This window comes from Scophthalmus maximus, chromosome 2, assembly GCF_022379125.1.
Source record: "Scophthalmus maximus strain ysfricsl-2021 chromosome 2, ASM2237912v1, whole genome shotgun sequence".
In the NCBI taxonomy this organism is placed as follows: Eukaryota; Metazoa; Chordata; class Actinopteri; order Pleuronectiformes; family Scophthalmidae; genus Scophthalmus; species Scophthalmus maximus.
Window position 1 is genome coordinate 14,165,351 of NC_061516.1, and position 21,346 is coordinate 14,186,696.

The 21,346-nt window shown below is 45.3% G+C and overlaps 1 protein-coding gene across 7 annotated transcripts in view; it reads left to right on the forward strand.

Moving 5' to 3' along the window:
• LOC118301401 (Down syndrome cell adhesion molecule-like protein 1 homolog) overlaps nucleotides 1–21,346 on the forward strand; it is a 48,848-nt gene that overhangs the window by 17,306 nt on the left and 10,196 nt on the right. For 4 of the 7 annotated variants that reach the window (XM_035626881.2, XM_035626883.2, XM_047337091.1 and 1 more), the window contains exons 4-20: nucleotides 9,368–9,514; nucleotides 9,603–9,881; nucleotides 11,136–11,411; nucleotides 11,774–12,070; nucleotides 12,495–12,767; nucleotides 13,589–13,873; nucleotides 14,071–14,190; nucleotides 14,292–14,468; nucleotides 15,032–15,231; nucleotides 15,577–15,673; nucleotides 15,797–15,925; nucleotides 16,008–16,175; nucleotides 16,285–16,355; nucleotides 16,803–17,043; nucleotides 18,034–18,219; nucleotides 18,778–18,933; nucleotides 20,572–20,711. In XM_035626881.2, coding sequence (XP_035482774.1) covers nucleotides 9,368–9,514; nucleotides 9,603–9,881; nucleotides 11,136–11,411; nucleotides 11,774–12,070; nucleotides 12,495–12,767; nucleotides 13,589–13,873; nucleotides 14,071–14,190; nucleotides 14,292–14,468; nucleotides 15,032–15,231; nucleotides 15,577–15,673; nucleotides 15,797–15,925; nucleotides 16,008–16,175; nucleotides 16,285–16,355; nucleotides 16,803–17,043; nucleotides 18,034–18,219; nucleotides 18,778–18,933; nucleotides 20,572–20,711 — 3,242 coding nt within the window. Of the gene's footprint in view, nucleotides 1–9,367; nucleotides 9,515–9,602; nucleotides 9,882–11,135; nucleotides 11,412–11,773; nucleotides 12,071–12,494; nucleotides 12,768–13,588; nucleotides 13,874–14,070; nucleotides 14,191–14,291; nucleotides 14,469–15,031; nucleotides 15,232–15,576; nucleotides 15,674–15,796; nucleotides 15,926–16,007; nucleotides 16,176–16,284; nucleotides 16,356–16,802; nucleotides 17,044–18,033; nucleotides 18,220–18,777; nucleotides 18,934–20,571; nucleotides 20,712–21,346 lie in introns of those variants that run through there. The other 3 variants (XM_035626884.2, XM_035626885.2, XM_035626886.2) reach the window with 2 other exon arrangements.

Genomic DNA, 21,346 nt, shown 5'->3' on the forward strand with positions numbered 1-21,346 from the left:
TCCCAAACCAGAATTTCCCAGCTTGGGATGAATAAAGTATTAATCTATCTATCTATCTATTGATGTAGCATATTTTATAAATCTTTTACCTACCTATTTAATTTCAAAACGTGTCAATGAACATGTATAAACTGTAAAAAAAAAAATGACCAATGTCCACAAGTTCAACCAACTAACCAGTCAAAACAGGCCAGACAGCTTTACTGATCCTACTATTATTGATTTTCCTCAATTATTATACTCATATTTATGAGCACTAAACTAAATGATTTTGCCTCACTGGCTCTGTAAAGAATAGGTGTTAATCTGCATCATCCCGAAGCATCATGAAAGTGAGAGCAGGGCGGCTTGTGTCGGGGCTTAGAGGAGAAGAGTTGGACGGTTTATGTGGTCTGGATTGGGCTAAGAAATAGGATTTGAGTAAAGAGGTTTTACCCGTTTTCTCTTTCTTCCTTCTCTTCTTTTGTTTAGGCTGAAGAAAGAGGGATTAGTGTGAGGAGATTACAGCACGGCTCTACTAAGAAATTGCATTTAAGGAAATGCTTATTTCTACTCAACAGTTCGCAGCATTGGCATGAAGTTTGTTTCTGATTACAATCTTCATTCGTCCCTTATTATGAAGGGCAGAGATTCTCTCTCTAATCCTAATTCTTAACTTTTTGTTGTTGAAAGTGTGGTCCCACTATTGTTCTCCAAACTTGCATCAGATTTCATGGGATTATTACAGATTTCCAGCAATTTAAAAGGTTCCTACCTAAAAGTATCAATCTGACTAAATGTATAATGTGTGTAATTTCTGTTTTTTATTTACTGGCTGCCTGTCAGTAAACCGTGAGGAGACATGATCGTGGATCAAATGGGATCTCTGTGGGCCGACCAAGTGCCTTGTTCCCATGACCTCTCAATGAGACCTATGGATCGGCCTCAACGTTAGCTGTCCAAACACACATAAAGGTCAGATCAACATTGCAGGCCGTGATTGACTGCGATGGGTGGACAGATCAAACAACATTGCTTTGGGGTCAATGTGACGGGGGGGGGGGGGGGGGGAATCAGAGGAACAGAGTGTGATGCTACTTGGCTGTTGTTTGTGTATGTACATAGTAAATGCCACGTGTAGGCAAGTCAATAATTCAAGAAGGTTTCAGCATGTGAGTTGTTTTCTCCTTCTGTTTCTCTCCACAGTAAAAGTCTGTTAAGACTATACAGTCGGCACAAGTTGTCTATTTTATAAAAGTGTGTTTGGGGGATCAATCAATCCTCAAAACATACAATCAATCAATCAGCCACTAATTTTCAATTAAAAAAATATACATTTTTCTTTATGGTCAGATCAATGAGAGAAAATGTCATGGTGACATCTTCTGCTTGCTACTACTTGAAAAAACCCAAAGATTGGACTCAATATTCACATATGAGGAGTCACAACAAGGGGATTTTTCTTAGGGAAAGAACTCAAGCATTTAATCAAGAATCAAAATAGCAATATTTGGTGTTGATGGACTAACTGATTCAGCATTTCACCATTAACCTGTACCGCCAGTTTAGAGTGTCCAGGTCATCTCACCTGCATATCTTTGGACTGTGGGAGCAAACCGCTGCAGACACGAGGAGAACATGTAACGAAGTCTACACAGAAAGTCGTTCGGTGTTCTGAGGGAAATAATCCACCTGTTTGGAGGTGAATGAAAACATCTTGTTTGTCTTCATCTCAGCTAACACTGCCGATGGCAAAAGGCAGTGGTTCCTTGCCTTGAAGGGGTTTCCTAGTTAGATTGTTAGTGTATTTCCAACAATCATTCTGATGACTGTAAGCTCTGCAAGTTACCTGAGGGGTAAATGTGCTGGTCACTAGGATTGTGCCGTAGCTCCGTCAGCAGTGGAGAAAAAAGAGAAAAAGTTTTGTAAGTGGCTGACCTTGACCTTTTACATTGTGGAATAGAATATTTTTAGTGAAGTACAGTAAATTATTTGATTTCTTCCTCAACCACTGACCTTCACTCACCGAGTGTTATTGTGGAGAGGTGGCTGCCGGTGTTCTCGACCCCTGACGTGTAACACAGACCGTTTTTTTCCTGACATTCGTGACTTCTGATGTCACAATTGACGACCACGATGATGTTGATTCCTGTTTTTCAGCTATGATTAATGTGAGAAAGTGTCATTTGATCCTTTGAACCAAGTGTATTTATAGTCATTCGGCATGTGGGGATTTCGACAGTCCTTTCTGGTAAACACGCTAAATGAACGTGTTTGTGTGATGCAGGAGTTAATCTCTCTCTCTCTCTCTCTCTCTCTCTCTCTCTCTCTCTCTCTCGCTGCTGGCCAGTGACACTCCTCTGCCACCAGCACTCTAATAGGGAGGGACCAGGCAGCTCACTCAGTGCCACTAATGCAGCTCACTGCCCCGGGCTATGGGCTAAGCTGGAGTACACTGCATCACAGACACACACTCACACACACACACATATGATGGCGGACACACACCATATATCCAACTCGTGTCTCTTATCTGCAGCTAAGTCAAAACAAGGTGGAGGGGCCAGAGCTTTTCGCCGCTGGATGTTTACTTTTACTGAGTGACATTTTTTGAAAGAACCGAGTTACTTGGGTGTTTAAGCCTTAGTGCACTTGCAGTTAACAGTTAAATATGAGTTAATGGGATATCCACCAGAGGGGAGCTTTTTGGACCATGGCGGCACACTTCTGCATGGTGTGGTGCATTGAGATGCGTGTGCGCGTGTGTGCGTGCGTGTGTGTGTGTATGTGGTTTCCCTCTCCCGGGACTCTCATTATCACTGCTGTCCCAGATGTCACCAAGCACATGAAACACACGTCATGAATAATGGAGCCCTATTTCTACATCTCTCCCCATTTCTCCCCTACACACCCACCCTCTCTTTCCCCTCCATCCCTCGTTTCCTCTGATGCTTCTACTGATGCCTAATCTTCTCGGCGCTGTCTCTACCGGCGATGGTCCATTTAGCTTTATGCAGCACCGTCGGCCTGTCTGGTGAGGACGGCTTTATGGGGGGGAACATGGCGTCTCGGCAGTGTTGCGTTGAGTTATATCTACGCAAACTACATCTTTTGCATACGATCGGTTTTATGTCCGTCCCCGCTCAGCCTCTCGATGGGCTGCCCCCCCTCCCCACATCATCCCCTCCCCCAGTGTTTACTGTTTAAAAGTCACACTGGGCAAATTGGGACAGCGCAGTCAGTGGAGCAGAAGAGACGCGGTCCCATCGCTGTGGAAACTGGACTCTCTCTCTCTCTCTCTCTCTCTCTCTCTCTCTGTCCACTCTGTCTCCTCCCTCATTTCCGGCCTCCTCAACCTTCACCTAATGCTGCTCCTCACCTCTGTCCTCCCAAACTTTCTAACATCCTCTTTGCCCAAGGTGAGTCTGTGTACCAAACAGAACACAGCGGGAAGGGTCACGGAGATGGAGAATGTGATTGAAAGATGAGGTAAGCAGTCAGAATTGGTTTGGAGAGAGGACAGCAGTTGGGATTAGACAGTGAAGCGTGGCTTTTTAATGAAAACATGACAGAGCTGCAGCTTCTTCAACATCCTGCCACCCCACCACCCCCCTTTCCATAAAATGAACAAGCCACAGCGAAGAAGCCAGAAGGAAAAAGAGAGAATTGAATGTCGATATTATTGCTCATGTAGTTTCAGTCTTAACTAGCGTCGTTGCGTTCACCGTGCTCTGTCTGCACTGTTTGGTTGAGTTAACAAAGTATCGTTTTGCAGCGGAGAGATGCGGTTGTACTTGTTACACATCAGTTGTGCCAATAAAACCTGCTTTGAATGTGAATTGAAGGGAGTTAAGGGGGCGCTATTCATAGATGTTAAGTAAGGGTGCAGCAGAATAAAAGCCAGGAAAGTGTATATATTTAATTGGCTGACACCTGCTTCTACTTGGGCCTTTAATGTACACAGCAGAAAGAGAGGAGAGAGCAAAGGGAGGGTTGAGTGGGCTCTCGCTTTGAATACAGATGCAACACCCCCTTTTTTTTTTGCATAAAGGTTTGAAAGGAGGGGAGAACACAGACATGGACTGTTATCTCCTCCACAGTTCACAGTTCACCCTCCATCTTTCCCCTTTGCTTTACTCCCTTTTGCTGTCTTTTCCTCTGCTCTCTCCATCCTCTCTCCACTCTGAACCAAGTCAGTCAGTCCAATGCTGCTGATCCTCCGCTTTAACACATTCCTCTGCTGCTGAGTCCACGGTGCTAATTTTATCGCATAGTTTATTCTTTTTTGTACCGGCAGGGACATTTTTCTTGTCCTATTTTAAGCCTGGTAGGTGTTTTTTGATTTGTGTGTGTGTGTGTGTGTGTGTGTGTGTGTATCGTAACAGCGTGTGCGCCTGGCATGTCTGCATTTGTGAGCACCAAGCATATTCCAGCACCATAGAGAATATCTCCGGAATTCACAGTGTTTTTTTCCCCCTTTCTTTCTTCTTCTTTCTGTGACAGTCACAGAGTCTTTGATCCGCTCCTCCTCCTCCTCCTCTCACTCTTCCCACCTTCTTTCAAATTCTTCTCTGCAACTTGCCGCTGAGAGCAGGGGTATAGGGCTGACATACAGAATGCAGTTTCTCTCACGTCAAACTCTCAGAATATCACCCGTTGTTTCAACGACATACATTCAGTCTATCAGAGGATCATGATCAACTCATTTGCCAAGTAACAACGACGTGCCACTTGTGTTGATTTGTGTTTTATCAATGTCTTGGGAATATCGGGAGCCTCTAACCAAACTCTGCCGATGCGCAGCGAGACTCAGATGATCTCGTGGAGCAAAATGCCTCTCCATCAATTTTACATCAAATCACTGCTGCACTCATGAAAACCGTTGGTAAAATATGTATTTTTCTATCATTCAAGTTCATTTCCACAGAATTTTCACTCTATTTCTAAGGAAAAGAAATCATTGTTCAAAACAATGTACGTTTCAGAGTAACTGCATTTTATGAACAATTAATAGTGGAGCTAGAATGGAACACACCACTAATGTAATAAATCACATTAGGGACATTTCAGCGCACGTCAGTATAGGGTTGCCTCTGACATGGACAATTAACACCATCCCATTATCATTTTGACCTGGAAGCATAAAGATAACCATTGAAAAAAAGTCTTATGAAGTCAGACCACGTGTTCTTAATGGATAAACAGGTTGTGCTGTTGGCATCCATCACTTTAGTGTTTGTGTAGGAGTGAAACCTCTGACCCTCAGTTGCATTGATGCATTTTCTCCTTGCGTTATCTGATGAGTGAAAATACAGTAACAATTGAACTGGGAAACCCCTTCAAGGCAATGAACCACTGACTTTGACCATCAGCAGTGTTGGGTAAGATAAAGACACCGGGGATCAGGTTGCAGTGATCTGCCAGAAGGAAAAACAGGGATGTGAGTTCGATATTCATTAGCCTTTTCTGAACTGATTATATACGCGGTCCATACCGGGAGCTCCCATAGGAGCAGACGTGTTTTGACTCAGAGACATGAGTGCTGCGTGTTCATTCAGTCAGATTTTGCTTCTTATACAGGAGATGCGGAATTTTGGACAGGTTGGCATCACAAGATAACTTTTGTTCAGAGAGGAAAAAGGTTTGCTCGTGTGGAAAAGTGTCCCTCTTAAGCACGTAGGCCAAATTTTTCTTTCCGAATGTCTGAAAAAATGTCGGTCTGGACATTGTTTGCCTTTCACATATGACAAACAAACGCAACAGGAGATTGTCTGAGTCAGACGCGTTCACACCAACAGGAACATTTCCGAAACATTCTGTGGGTTTTTTTCTCCCACTCACATTTTAACATGCCCACTCACTGTGAAATTTCCAGAGATTTTGCAGCTGTATTCTCACATGGGCTCAGTCAGACATTTTACTTGTATTCTAACTACTGTCTGAGTGTATGATGATTGTACGAGTGCATGTTTACATCAAGCACACGTCCCAGTTCTGAAGCTTTAAAAACGTATTATCCTTATTCTGACAGAACTGGACTAAACTTCTGACAGACACACCTTCTGACAGTAGGAAGTAGGAAAATAAAAAGGCCATGTGTTTTTAAAAAGTTTTTGATATATACAAAATCTGCTTGCAGCATCTGAAAAGCTAATTTTAGCAGTTTCATACCAATTCTCTTTTTTTCTCTCTCTCCATGAATTTCACTTCTACCACCTATTCGCCATGATGTTGATGTTGTTGTTGTTTTTTTGCAGTCACGCGACACGCTGAGGGTTTCATTGTTTTCATCCTTGATGATTGTAAACACGCCGCACTTTAATAATTGCTGAAAGTACGCCGAATTGGTAACAGGATGGCAGCGAGGAGGCCCTAGCAACAGGGAGAGGAGGAAGAAAAGCGTGAGAGTGGGAGGGAGGGAGAAAGATGCAGAACATCAATAAATAATGGCCCCACTGAGGAGGTGGAAATATGGGCCTCGTTATCTTTGCGCCGACGCCTTCATTTGCATGTGAGAAAATGAGGCTGCTACTCACACACACACAGGCTACGGTATATATCCTATTTATAGACTCTGTCAAGCTTATTTTTTCCTATTCTCTCTCACACATTTACACTTCCATTATTTCCCCTTCTCGTTCCTCCTCTTTGAAATTTGTCATAGCAGTAGGTCTGGTCTGTTGTGAGGCCGCAGGCGTTTTGTTGGATTAGAAAAATAAAATGAATGAAAACCTCTATTACACAAGTGAGGGTTTGCTAAGGACATAAAGCACGGTTAGATTGAGCGATGCCTCTTTTTCCACGTTATATAGCATTGGAGCACACACACACACACACACACACACACACACACACACACACACGCACAAACACAAACACAAACACACAGTCACAGGGAAGCTGCCCAGTATTACACCACTGGGGCAAATGGATTTTAAGTGCCTTGCTCACAGGTGACATTTCTTCCTTCAGCTGGTCTGTGGATTTGAATCTGCTCCATATGAATGTCTGCTATTGTGCAGGCACTCCTGTGGACGTGCACGTAATATACCACAGCTTTTCATAATGGCCTTTTGAATAACAATAGCTTTGCATTTAAAACCAAAAGATCAGTATTTTTTTAATTGTTCTAATTGTGTGTTTGAAATGTTTGAGAATAACTATAATAGCTTCAGTTTCACATACCATTTACCATTTGTCCTGTCACAAATACACATTACAGTCCTGACCCAGCACTGACAAATAGAGATTAAAATAGTTCCCCTCGGGACCCATGCATCTGCAGCCGGGAACCACAAACAATTTTGCCCAATTTTTTCCATGAATGCGTCTCACTGAGACTCTGACCAAACTCATACATACTCCAACAATGTCGGCATCCTCTAGGCGATGCAGCTTCATTCAAAGAGCTGCTTTCTGGGTGAAAGAACCATTTTTAGTTGATAAAAGCCGTATTCAGTTCCGTCAGAGTTTTTGTGGAGGATTCCATTTTTTTAATCTGATGGACCCTTTGATTTGATGCATTAAGTGGCCATTAAAAGATCACTATTAAAACGCACATTAGGACACCAGCAAAAAACTGCTCTTTTCCACCATGGGTGCGATGACAAGGGCCTTTCTCTGCGCCGTTTGTTTCTTACCTCCAAACTGTTTTTTTTTCAATTTGTTTTTTAGGTAAATATTGAGTTCTTAAACTTAGAGACGAATTACACGTTACTGTAAAAAAATATATTTTTCTAATCATATGAAGATGGCTGGGTCTAAAAAAAATTATGTAACACTGCTACACCATTTTGCAATTCAAAGCGCCTGCATGCATGTCTGCGTGTTTTGCTGGAGCTCTGAGTGTGTGTGTGTGTGTGTGTGTGTGGGTGTGGGTGTGTGTGTGTGTGTGTGTGTGTGGGTGTGGGTGTGATGCACATTGGCTCCGTTTCTCGTTATCTAGTCAAGTCAGCATGAATATAAGCCGAGGGAGCACAGTGATTTAGTAATTAATATTTTACTCTGTCTGCCACTTTGCTTAGAGACTGAGAGCAAAGAGAGAGAAAGAGAGGAAGAGAGGAAGAGGGGGAGACAGACGACGGAAAAGAGATGAAGAGAGTCGACTAACGATGGACTGATTCCACCGAGTTAAGCTGGACTGATAGTGAGGGAGATAATGTGATATTGTGTAATCTGTATTGTTTCAGAGGCTGAGAATGCGATGAATTCAGCCCCCTGCTGAAGACGGAAAGTGTGGCTTTGACAGATCCAGCTGACTCTCTCTCACTCTCTCTCCCTCGCTCTCTCTCTCTGCCCATGTCAGAGTGTTGTGACAGGCGAGTCGACGGTGTTGTGGGAGTAGCGGTCTTAAAGTGCTCATTATCCTGTAAGGCTTCATTCTGGGGGGCAAACAAAGGCTGCTGTGAAATTGCAGCCTATGCCTCCTCTTGGGTCACACAGTATATTCCATGCAAACACATGCACCGTCCATAACTGCTACCTTCAGTTTACCCACTCGACCCTCCGCAAGACCCCGACAAACACAGAGCTTGTAGGTAAAATATTGATGAAGATAAACACAGGTGTTTGCAACGAATACAGCTTGTAGCTTGGATCCTGAATGAGACCGGGTGATTAAAACCCTAAGCTAACATTTTATTCTAAAGAAGAAAGTATTTCTAAATTATTAAAAAGGGCTGCAGCTATTGAATGGACAAACAAATTCCAGTGAATTCAAGGAGATAGAAAAAAGCAAATAGAAAACAGAAGGCAAAATATGCGTGCAAGGCAAAATATGCAATATTAACAGTTGTACAGAGAATACCAAGTGTAGACCAGTGCTCATTGCAGACAAACATCCCTCTTCCCTCTATTTCAGTTTTTCCGGGCGCAGCGTGAACATTTGAGGTTGCTACCACATAACCAAGGTTCTCTGAGCAGCATGAAATGTGAAACACAAAACCAATGCTCTGACAGAGAGCATGCAGGTGCCCATCACACAGTGGCACACTTGATCTGCCAGGTTTTTTTCTTCCTTTTTTTTTTTGCCATGCTTGAAAAAGTGTGTGTGAGAGAAAACTAACATTTAGATAGTTTGGTGATGGCAGTGTGGCGCATAAGCGTTTTACATTGTGCTTAAAAGGACAATAAATCTTTTCTCTGCTCTGGCGGCGTCAGTGACCGCTGTGTGTCCTCGGGACCTTGACAGAGTGCCAAGTTTTGGGAAGCAGCATTATCGGGCAGGTAGCGCCAACTGTTCAGGCTGCTGTTTGCTCGAAGCACAATATGGTTTTGCAATGAGCACAAATGCTTTGTACCAGAATGATCAGTTTAATGTATGTTTTTCTTTTCTTTTTTTTCTTTTGCTGAATTAACGGGTTGTCTTCTCTGAATGTGTCTTCCTCAGGTAACAGGTTCTCGCTCACCTCCTTTGGAGCTCTTTACATCTCTGATGTTCAGAAGGAGGACGGCCTCTCAACGTACCGGTGCATCACCAAACACAAGTACAGTGGCGAGACGCGGCAAAGCAACGGAGCCAGGCTCTCCGTGATGGGTGAGCAGGCTGCTCATGTCAATTCCCTCACGCTGGCTCTCATGGTTTTCTTTGTCTTGACCAAAGATATTCCTATCTGGCCCTCTAGACCCCAACGAGTCCTCACCCACCATCCTGGACAGCTTCCAAGCAGGGGAGGTGTATGCAGGCCAGAGCATCGAGCTTCCCTGCACAGCGGGAGGTTACCCCAGTCCCACCGTGCGCTGGTTAAAAGATGGCCGCCCGTTGCCCTCAGATGCCCGCTGGACACGGCGTTTGACAGGGCTGACCATCAGTGACCTGAGGCAGGAGGACAGCGGCAGCTATGCCTGCGAGGTCACCAACAGTTTTGGCTCAAAGGAGGTGTCTGGACAGCTTCACGTTATAGGTGTGTGAGAGCACACACACACACACACACACACACACTCGCAAACACACTGACAGACTCCCACACTGGCATCTCAGTGAATCACCCTGGCGGACAGACACATTCACAAATGCCTTTCTTTTTGGTTTGAGGCACACGTATAAGTCACACCTACGGTGTGTCTGTAACCAACGTGTGTGAGCTGTATGATGCCCCGTCATATCAACTCTCAAACACAGAGACAGGGGCAGTAATTCACTGAGACTGACTCCATAACACAGCTGCCAGCACCATTCACCGTCAGACAGACAGAGGGTGAGGAAGACGGAGATAAAGACGAGGGGTCACGGAGGGGGCGATCCGACAACCAGACAGTGCTGGAATGACATTATCTACAATGTTATAACAGGACAATAAGTGTGGCGGAGACAAATGTACATTGTGTTATGTATACAAAGAAACAAAGAGCGGAGGGAGGCGAGACAGAGCGAGAGAATAGAGCGGCGGTAGGCTTTGCCAGTGGGCACATCATGGCAGCACACTCTGTGACTCTGACAGGGTGAGGGGGGAGGCACAGCATTGCCCCCCAGCATACACCACCAGCTGCCTTATTGCTCACTGACATTTGCACACACACACATGTACATACTCTCTCTCTCTCTCTCTCTCTCTCTCTCTCTCTCTCTCTCTCTCTCTCTCTCTCTCACACACACACACATACACACACACACACACACACGAAGTGGACAGAGATGTGAAGAGATATCTCCAGCTGCTTTTTTAATGAGTGTGTCAAACTGATTGAGTCACCACTGCTGATTGTACTCTCTCTCTTTCTCCCCATATCTCTATGAACATAGAAGTCCACTGTGTGTATGAACGTGTTCTTTAAAAAAAAATCCAGCTTAATGATTTTAGAGTCACGCAGATGATTATTTTACAATATATCATAATTGAAAATGATAATAATCTTTTTTGTTAATAATTATTATTATAATAAAGGATTTACATTCTGTCTATAAATGTAATTAATAAATAATTTAGTTTTGTACATTAATGATATCCAATGTATATAAATATATTTATTTATTTATATATATAGTACATATAGAACAAGTACCAGTAACAACTAATGAACACAGTGTTACCAGAAAATGCAATAACTTTTACATTCATGACAAAAGGCCAATCAGAGAAAGACCGAAAGAAATGAGAAAATATTTCAGGGTTGCGTTTTTTTTGGCATATGTTTTCTGACCTCCTTCCCTCCCTCAGATCCACTACGCGTGACCTTATCGCCTAAGAACCTGAAGACAGGCATCAGCAGCACACTGTTCTTCACCTGCACTGTGGAGGGCTCTCCAGAATACGCCATCTCCTGGTACAGGAACACTGAGCCCATCGTCCCTGACCAGCACATCTCCATCCAGGGACAACACAACGACACCCTGCAGATCACTGCGGCACAGAAGTTCCACTCCGGGGCCTACCAGTGCTTCGCCTCCCGAAAGGGCCTCACTGCTCAGGACTTTTCCATTATTCTGCTAGAGGGTATGTGGACAGAGATTGTCAAGGAGGTTCAGGCATTCAATGACGGCATTTTAGCGAACAGCGATCGCAACAGCGAAACTATGGAAGCTCCTACTGTTACTGTTACTGTTCTACTGTTCCATTGTTTTATCTGAATACTGGAGCATAAATTGTTTGCCACTGCGAATAGAGAGATAGATGCATAAATGTGACACCATTTGCCACAAAACAAATCACAAATGAAGCCGAGACGGTGTCATAAACAGAATTGAAACCACAGTATTGAACATTTTTCTTTCCTGTAAAAAGAACTCTTGCCGCTGTCTTTATGCCCTTCTCAATATTATCTCTTTCTCTCTTTATCGACCTCTCTCTCCTCGCAGATGGTACTCCTCGTATCGTGTCTTCCTTCAGCGAGCGGGTGGTGAACCCCGGCGAGCCTTTCTCCCTCATGTGTGCGGCCAAGGGAGCCCCACCCCCCTCGATCACCTGGACGCTGGACGACGAGCCCGTGGTGCGAGACTCCACCTACAAGACCAGCCAGTACACCCTGTCGGACGGCCTGACGGTGTCACACGTGAACGTCAGCAGCCCGCTCATTCGGGACGGCGGAGTGTATCGTTGCGTCGCACGCAACTCGGCCGGTAGCGCCGAGTACCAAGCGCGCATAAACGTAAGAGGTGCCTGTCTGCTTTTCAATATAAATGCACTCTACACCTGACTCTATACAAACACACTAGGGGCTAGTGAGAAGCATAGATCACATGGATTTTACAAATCTATCTATCTATCTAAATATCTGTAATTTTTTTAAAAGAAAAATAAATCAATCACTTGTAGACAGAATATCTGATTAGGCTACAATCAACAAATATCCTCAATCGGATTTGAGTAAAGGGAGCATAACTAACCTCCCTCTCCACCTGTCAACTTGCCCCAATCACTCTATCCCTCAACCTCACCTCCCGTCTCCGTGGCTGCTCCCTTACTCTGCCATGACCTTCCTCACCTCATCTGCCCCTCTCTCCGACCTCTGTGTGTCTCTCTCTCTCTGGCTCCTCCCTCCATCCCCCAACACCCCCCCTCTCTTCCCTGTGTCTCCAGGTCCACCTCGAATCAGACCCATGCGGGACATCACCGCAGTGGCGGGCAGGAACACCTACATAACGTGCCGCGTGATTGGCTACCCGTATTACTCCATCAAGTGGCTGAAGGACGGCATGCAGCTGCCCGATAATCACCGTCAAGTGGTGTTTGAGAATGGTACCCTGAGGTTGACGGACGTGCAGAAGGGCGCGGACGAGGGCACCTACTTATGTAGCGTTCTGATCCAGCCCCAGGTGTCAATCAACCAGACTGTCCACGTAACTGTCAAAGGTAATAAAAGAACGGATACACATGAATGAGTATGAGCTGCAACATGTTTTTAATAAAAGTATATACCCATCTCGACAAAATCATGAGGCTGCAAGAGTGGCCCTGCCATCTGCTTAGGGTGGACTGTGGCTTCCACCCAATTTCCCCAAACAAGTGTTCCTGTTTGATGGGCATTTTTTGTGAATTACCAAAATGCAAAATGTCTCTTAAAAAAGTAGCAAGAAGGTAATCATTGGTTTCTGTGCCTAATAGACTGGTTGGTGCAACAAACTAAAAAAATCTGTATATCAGAGTATCCAGTCACTGCAAAATGGAGACACCAGAGTTGTCCAGTGCTGCCTTACATTAATTCCATGTGACAGAGGTAGATGTTATTGACAGATTTACGTTTCACGCTGTGCCTGTATTTAGTTTGTTCTGTGAGTTGGGTCATGAATGTAGCAGGGCAGCTGCAGAGGTGTTTAAGGGAGTGTGCATGTGCCTGTGTGTGAGTGTGTCTCTGATTTAATTAGATGAATAATAATGAAGCCCTAGATTAAATCCCCCAGATGTCTCAGCTGTAGTACCCCCACCCCAGCCTTCATTACCATGGCAACGGAATGACTTCCTCCTGCCAATTGGACTCTAACCAGAGCAGCTATTATGGGTACAGGAGATGGGGGGGCTGAAGGGGGGAGAGGAGAAGAGGGTCCCACTGGCCAATGACCTTCTCTCTCTGTCTCTCCCTCTCAGCATTGCTCCAGATGGCCACACTGCCACTCTTCCACATCTATGGCTTCCTGTGTTCCACTGACTCTCTGCCCTCTTTCTCTCTCCCCCAGTGCCACCACTGATCCAGCCCTTTGATATCCCCTCTACCTCAGTGGGGAAGCTCATGTACATCGCCTGTGTGGTGTCATCTGGGGACATGCCCATACGCATCACCTGGCACAAAGATGGCCAGCTCATCGTGCCAGGCTCCGCCTCTGGCGTTGGAATAGAGACCAAAGAGTTCATGAGCTCCCTACAAATCTCCAAGGTGACACTGAAGCACAATGGAAACTACACCTGCATCGCCAGCAATGCCGCCGCCACCGTCAGCTGGGAAAGACAGTTGATTGTTACTGGTGAGGGACCGAGCGAGGGCACAAATGCACACTGATGATGAATTAGGTCAAATTAAATGTGATAGCTAATGTGCAGAGGGAGCTTAGAATTGTACTTGTTATTTAAGGAACACTTCCATTTTGTACCTTTTTTTTCTCCTGTGAGCTTCTATTTTTGTTCCTTCGTCTAAGTTCAGTGAGTCGTTTTTGTTTCTCAGTGCCACCGCGTTTCGTGGTGCAGCCCAACAACCAGGACTGTATCTATGGCAAAGCCGGAGTTCTCAACTGCTCTGTGGAAGGTTATCCACCACCAAAAGTCATGTGGAAACATGCCAAAGGTAAAATCAACTCATCATCCCTGCAGCATCACAATAACAAGATAACATGAACAAGGAAAAACATTAATACAGGGACATTTGCTTTGTGTTGTGTGGCGCAGGTGTGGGAAACCCTCAGCAGTACCACCCAGTCCCTCTAACTGGCCGTATCCAGATCATGTCAAACGGCTCTCTGCTCATCCGACATGTTCTCGAGGATGACCGGGGGTACTACCTCTGTCAGGCCTCCAATGGAGTGGGCTCAGACATCAGTAAGAGCATGATCCTCACTGTCAAGAGTAAGTGTCAATCATTCTCTCTTTGGCTTAAACACACTTCCTTTCATAACCACATCCCCTGACTTGTATAGTATATAGACAGATAAGTCTTAGCTTCTTTTTTTCCAAGGCGGGGGATCAGCTCCTCTCAGATGCACTTTTGCCCCAGGCTAGCCTGGCCTGTCCTGCACATCCTTTACTATGGCTATCTGCGATATTGATTGGTGTGTTCTGGCTGCCTGTCTGCGTGCTCCTGTGTGTTTGGTGGGGAAAAGGGCTAATGAATTAGTGATGAAAACAAAACCACAGGCACCCCTTCAATCAATAATCTGTGTCTGAGGAAATGAGCGGGAGAAGAGAAGAGGAGTATGGGAAGAAGAGAAGAGGACAGGGCAGACAGGGAGGAGGTAGTCTAAAGAGGGGCCAGTGGGGCTTGAAGCGTGAAATGAAAACGGGCAGAAATATAGATGTCTATATGTCTGTAATATATCCCTGGTTTCCGAATACCACATCTCTGTTCCCTCGTCTCATTACTTCACATGATGTAATTCATCAGAGTGACACGTGTCCATGATTCTGCTCAGTTCCTGCCATGATCACCAGCCACCCCAACACCACCATGGCAAGAAAGGGCCAGACCAAGGAGCTGAACTGCACGGCGCGGGGCGAGCAGCCCATCATCATCCGCTGGGAGCGGGGGGACACCGTCATCGACGCAGAGAGGAACCCACGTTACTCCATCACAATCAACAAGAAGGGGGACGAGGTCATCTCCACCCTGAAGGTCAGATTCAAACCGCGACCGTGAACTCAAAAACGGAGTAGCGCTTGATGCCGTGATTATTGACCAAAGTAATGGATTTAGCGTAAAAAATGCCCAGGTACTCATTGACTAAGTGATATAGCCACACAAACAGTTGAAACTTCCTGTAAAATCTCTCCATTGTTGAAATAAAGTGTAAAAGAGGCCACACAAGGCTGTTTCTCAGCTCTGAATTTGAAGCAATAGCAAAGCCTGACACTTAATGAAACTCATTCGACATTCACTTTCTTACAGTCAAATGTGAGATGATGTTAGTGTTGTGAGTTGCCACCGCAACTTCTCAATTTCTGTTTGTTTCGGCCGCAGCTGAATCCAGCCGAGCGGGGAGATTCCGTTTTCTTCTCCTGTCATGCCATCAACTCCTATGGAGAGGGTCGAGGGCTCATACAACTCACTGTGCAAGGTATCAATACCACATGCTATACACGTCCAAACTTCAATTTACTAAAGCTTAAGTTACATGAACAGTCTAGTCAGGTCTGGTGATGAAATGCTCTCCCCTCGTCTTTTTCTCCGACGCACACAGAGCCACCAGATCCCCCCGAGCTGGAAGTGAGGGAAGTGAAGGACAGGAGCATGAACCTGCGCTGGATCCAAAGGTTTGATGGAAACAGCATCATCACCAGCTATGACATTGAGTACAAGAACAAGTCAGGTTAGTATCCTGCATTTAAAATTGCATGCCAGATTTTTATTTTTTCAGATACATGCCTTATAAATCTTTTCACATTTTACAGACTCCTGGGATCACATGTACACGACCAGGAACATCTCACCCACCAACAACCAAGCCAACATTGTGGAGTTGCACCCAGCCTGCGTTTACAGCATCCGCATGTACTCCTACAACAAGATTGGCCGCAGCCTTCCGAGCAAAGAGCTCACAATCAGTACTGAAGAAGCGCGTAAGTGATTATGATTCTCTCTTGTTATGTCCGTCTCACTTTTTCTCAGAATGGAACGGGGCAATGTTTATTAACAATGACACTTGCATCTGGCATCTTCCATCAACAGCGCCTGACGGGCCGCCAATGGATGTAATCCTCCAACCGATGACATCCCAGAGCATACGGGTTACATGGAGGGTAAACTCACCACTGTTGTTTCTTAATTGCAATGGATGTTATTATACAGCGGGCATTTCTGATAAAAATCCAACAAAATTAACGCAGAGTGCAAACAGGAGGCTCCGTCTGTCTGCGTATATGTGTTTAATGTTGAGCATGAATGAGCCTTGATAGGGTTTCATATATTCATGCAAATGATTGCAAGTATAATTTCATAATCACATTATTGGATACACTGCCTATTTATGATATCGCTCTGTCACTTTGAGACTGTATTGCACTACTCTCCTTTAAATTTGTGTTTTGTGTCCAATCATGTAGTTTATATAGTTCTATTTTAGTCTATTTGAACTCATTCTATCTCATAGTGGACTGCTGTAATAACCCCCATGGGGATCAATAAAGGATATCTTATTTTATCTTGAATTTGATGTGTTGTATTAACCATCGCAACATTTCTTTCAGGCTCCCAAGAAGGAGCTGCAGAATGGGGTGATCCGAGGCTACCAGATCGGTTACAGAGAGAACGGTCCAGGCAGCAATGGCCAGTACAGCATCGTGGAGATGAAAGCTACAGGGGACAGTGAAGTGTACACCTTGGACAACCTAAAGAAGTATGCCCAGTATGGGGTAGTGGTCCAAGCCTTCAACAGAGCTGGGACCGGCCCATCCAGTACTGAGATCAACGCTACCACGCTGGAAGATGGTAAGAAACGTAGAACGCTAGAGGATGAAAATGTAGAGTAGACCGCTAGACGCAGTGTAGGAGAGGGTGGCGGAGGGTGGGCAGGAGGTGACATGTAAATGCAGCATAGTCTATCATTTAGATTTGTCAAAAATGAAATAATACCAAATAGAGTCGAGTGCAGAAACAGGGTGGAAGACATAAGTTAAACAGCCAACATATATACAGAGACGCACATGCTCAAACAAAATGGTAGAAATTAATTTTCAGCACATCCCCCATTATTCTTTTCACTTTAATTAGCGCCCTCATTAGGCTGGTAGAGAGCGAGAGAGGAACAAGGACCCCCATTACTCTGTAAACGTCTGCCCACTCTGTTTCCGTTTTCTCCTCCTGTCCTTTTCTTTATCTTCCTTTTCCTCAAGTTGTTTCCCTCCTCGTCTTCCCTCTGTCTCATTTCTTTGGAACCTCGGTGTCAGCATGACGGCAATGATGGACACCGTGATCACAGTAACAGTGATGGTACATGCAACTGTCCAGATAGCTAATCTGGAGCTGCCCGCTCAACTGCAATTATGCAATTACCTCAAAGATGAACATTCTCTTCCTTCAGATTTCATCCTCCGCCTCATCTGCATTTTAACCCCGTGAGGTGTGGCTGTTTTGCTATTCATGTTGCTCTCTCTCAGAGCTCTTCCTCTCTTCCACCGACACCCCCCACCTCCCCTCCCTCTCCCTCCAGTGCTCTAAAAGCGAGCAGTGAACAAGGAGCCATTGAGAGCTAATTTGAGCTCATTTGACTGATTTATTTCAGCAGAGATTGCCTGTGGGTTGTGGTGTTGAGTAGTCATTAATTATCAGTGCTTCATCCGCCATGCTAAATCAGTCAGGTCTTCTTAGCGACAGCAGTAACCAATGGTTTTTTGACAAGTATAAATCATTAAAAACAACCTTAACAAAAGTCATATTTAAATCACAGCACTAACACTCGCCACCCTGCTCTCTCCCCAGTGCCCAGCGAGCCTCCGCAGAATGTGCGAGCCATCTCGGTGACGTCGGACGAGGCGGTGATCACATGGGCAGAGCCTCCACGGCTGACGCTGCACGGTGTGCTGAAAGGCTACCGGGTTGTGTTTTGGTCCCTCTTCCCTGATGGAGGTGGGTGCTGTGGGGGCCAGGCCCAGTGGCCAATGCAGAGTAATTATCACCTATCTCATTCTTAACTTCCCCCACCCTCCCTCCCACCCACCCACCAGCCTATGTGTCAGTGTTGTGAGTCAGAAAGTGTTAATGTGCGTCCGCACCTTTCCCATAAAGCACTTCCTGTTCCCTCGTGTCTTTGAATTTGTCCCAAGTTTGCCCTTGTTCCTTTGTGTAATAGATTGTTAACTCCGCCGTTGTTGATGGTCACTGAGATCACAGTACTGTGGTTGAGTGTGTTTGTGTTCCTGTGAAGTTCCTAATCAACTAATTTGCATTTACAAACATGTTTTGTGTGAAATGACCTTCCGGAAATCTTCGATCAATCTTCCTTAATTTTAACTAACTTCTTTGGTAACCCATAAAAATGTGGGACACTGCACACAAATCCCAAGTGCTTTAACATCCTTTCTACATACAACTGCTGCCTTGTAATCCAGGCAGTCATCACATTTCATTCAAAACATTTCCATCAATGCAAGAGTTGCTCTGTGTCTCCTCTCCACAGTCACTAGTGTTCCCTCAAATGAATGTTCTCTTCCCGCTCTCCCTCAGAATGGGGAGAGATGCAGAATATCACCACTACTCGTGAACAGGTGGAGCTGCGAGGATTGGAGAAGTTCACCAACTACAGTGTCCAGGTGCTGGCCTACACGCAAGCTGGCGATGGGGTCCGCAGCAACGTCTTGTATATCCAAACCCGCGAGGACCGTAAGTATACGTGAACAGAAACCCAAAATGTAAAGAAATCTGTATTTAATGTATTCATTTGTAAATCTAAGTGAGGGTAAAGGAGTAAGGGAGATGGGAGGGAAGCGGATTCAAAAAAAGGGCACTAGGGCTGCTTCTCAAACCTATGACAAAAGCTCATTTATGCCGGGAACCTCCATTATCAGTGCTAATGAGAATTAAGCGGCTTTGGTCCACGGCTCAGGCCTGAGGGAGGCGGGCGGAGGACACTGGGGGGAGAGGAGGGGTGCTCTTTGGGACCATATAACATCCAGCAGTCAGCCATCAGCCCGGGCCTGCGTCTTTTCCACCAGCCATCTTGCCATAGGCATAAGGATTAACTCCTCTTGGATTAGAGAGAATTAATTTTGTGCTTACACCATTGGAGGCAGGATTACAGCCAGATCCATGTCTCTTCATAGAGGAGGGGGCAGAGGAGGGGGCCTGGGGTTTGTAGATCGAAAGATAGAAATGTGATCACACAATTCTATTCTTTGCCGACAAAATGAATAAAAAGACCACATGGAAATGTCACAGCTAAAGAGTGTGTTAGCCCTTTAGTGAGACACCTCCTCCTCTGATTGGCACAGCAGTGCATAATGTATTCATGTAGGTGGGGCTGTTCCCTCAGCACCATTGTGCCCCTCTTCCTCATCATCACAAGGGCTGTGCTGGCTGTGCAGCAGACTGTCAGCAAAAATTTTGGGCAGATTTTGGGCACCAGATGGGACTTAACTCTCCCTCCTCCCACTGCCACTCCTACTTTGACATGGAGGTCCAGTTATGATAATGATGACTGCCTACTCTTCCCCTCCCCACCACCATCATCGCTCCCCCAGTAACTGCTCCTATCATTCTCATCATTCTTTCATCCACGCCTCCCCATTATAAAAACCTGCCTCACTACATGTACCCTCTCAGACTCTGTGTTGTTTTTATCCCTGCTCATGTGATGTGCAGGGTGAAGGAGTCCAGGGGCATCGGCTGGTTCAATGATCGGGGGGCCTCACATACAAGAAAATTGGGGAATGGCTGGGTCTTAAACTGTGGTAGCCTCTTTCTTTAGACCCCAGATGAGGCCCACTTTTAGACACAAGTTATATTTATGTGGGGATTGAATAGACTTGACACTGTGAACCCCCATACTGCGAGGCCAATGTGACAAACGCATTGTTGTTCACCTTGGAAAGTATCCAGTGTCCTGGTGTGTATTTTTGTAAAGCTTGCATCCATTTTAAACCCTTCTTACGCCTTTAGCTTGTAATAAGAGTATTAAGTGGTGTCCGGTGTCAAGCTGAAGTGGCTAGCAGAGGATCAGACACTAGTGTCTAATCTGTTTGTGGGTTCGAGAGTTAAGAGAATGCTGGGTGTCACAGAGTCAGAAATGCTGACCAATGTCTGAATGAACATATGTCACGGCCATCCACCCAAAGGGAGTTCTTCCAAGTCCTCCCAGAGCGGCTTAGTGTAGGATAAGACCACCAATCTGAAAACAAGCCTGCTCACTTTAATAGGCATCCAACACCCAGCATGTGTGTGCACAAAAACACACACAGAAGCACATAAATATATTCATGCCCGCCATGCTGATATTTCTATGTTGTTTTTTTTCCTCTTTAGTTCCTGGTCCGCCGGCTGGCATCAAGGCAGTTCCCTCGTCTCCGAGTAGTGTGGTTGTGTCCTGGTTACCTCCTCACAAACCAAATGGTGTCATCCGCAAGTACACCATCTACTGCTCCAGTCCAGGGTCTGGACAGCCAGTAAGTCTTTGCTCTGTGGGTGGGACTCGTAAGCGGCCAGTAGAAAGCGTTTCAGGTGATTGAGAAGCAAAGAATTTATGAACTTGATAAAAATCTACCAATTAAAACAACTGATATGCAACCACTCTTAATAATTGAACCTGTGTGTGTGTGTGTGTTTGTGAGTGTGAGTGTGAGTGTGTGTGTGTGTGTGTGTGTGTGTGTGTGTGTGTGTGTGTGTGTGTGTGTGTGCGTGTGCGCCTCTCTTTCACTGTGTTTGCACCATCGCTTTATTTCCTGCCCTCCCAGATGAACAGATGAGGTTGTCTTGGCAACGTGATGAGACGTAGATATGCAAATGAGGCAGAGAGCAAGCTCACACATGCACACTGCCGCATCAGAAGCACACACACACACACACACACACACACATACACACACACACAGACAGACAGACAGACAGACACATCACATTCAATATCTTCTATTTATACACATATGTGTGGCATTTCAGTTGTGGTTAGATCATGTTCACCACAAAAACCAGCACACGGTGAAATCTGATATCAGGCTAGAATCTCACTTTCTTATTATTCACAAATACTCCTCCCTCTCAGTGCATGAGTGCCATGTAAATGAGCACAGGCAGGGAGGAG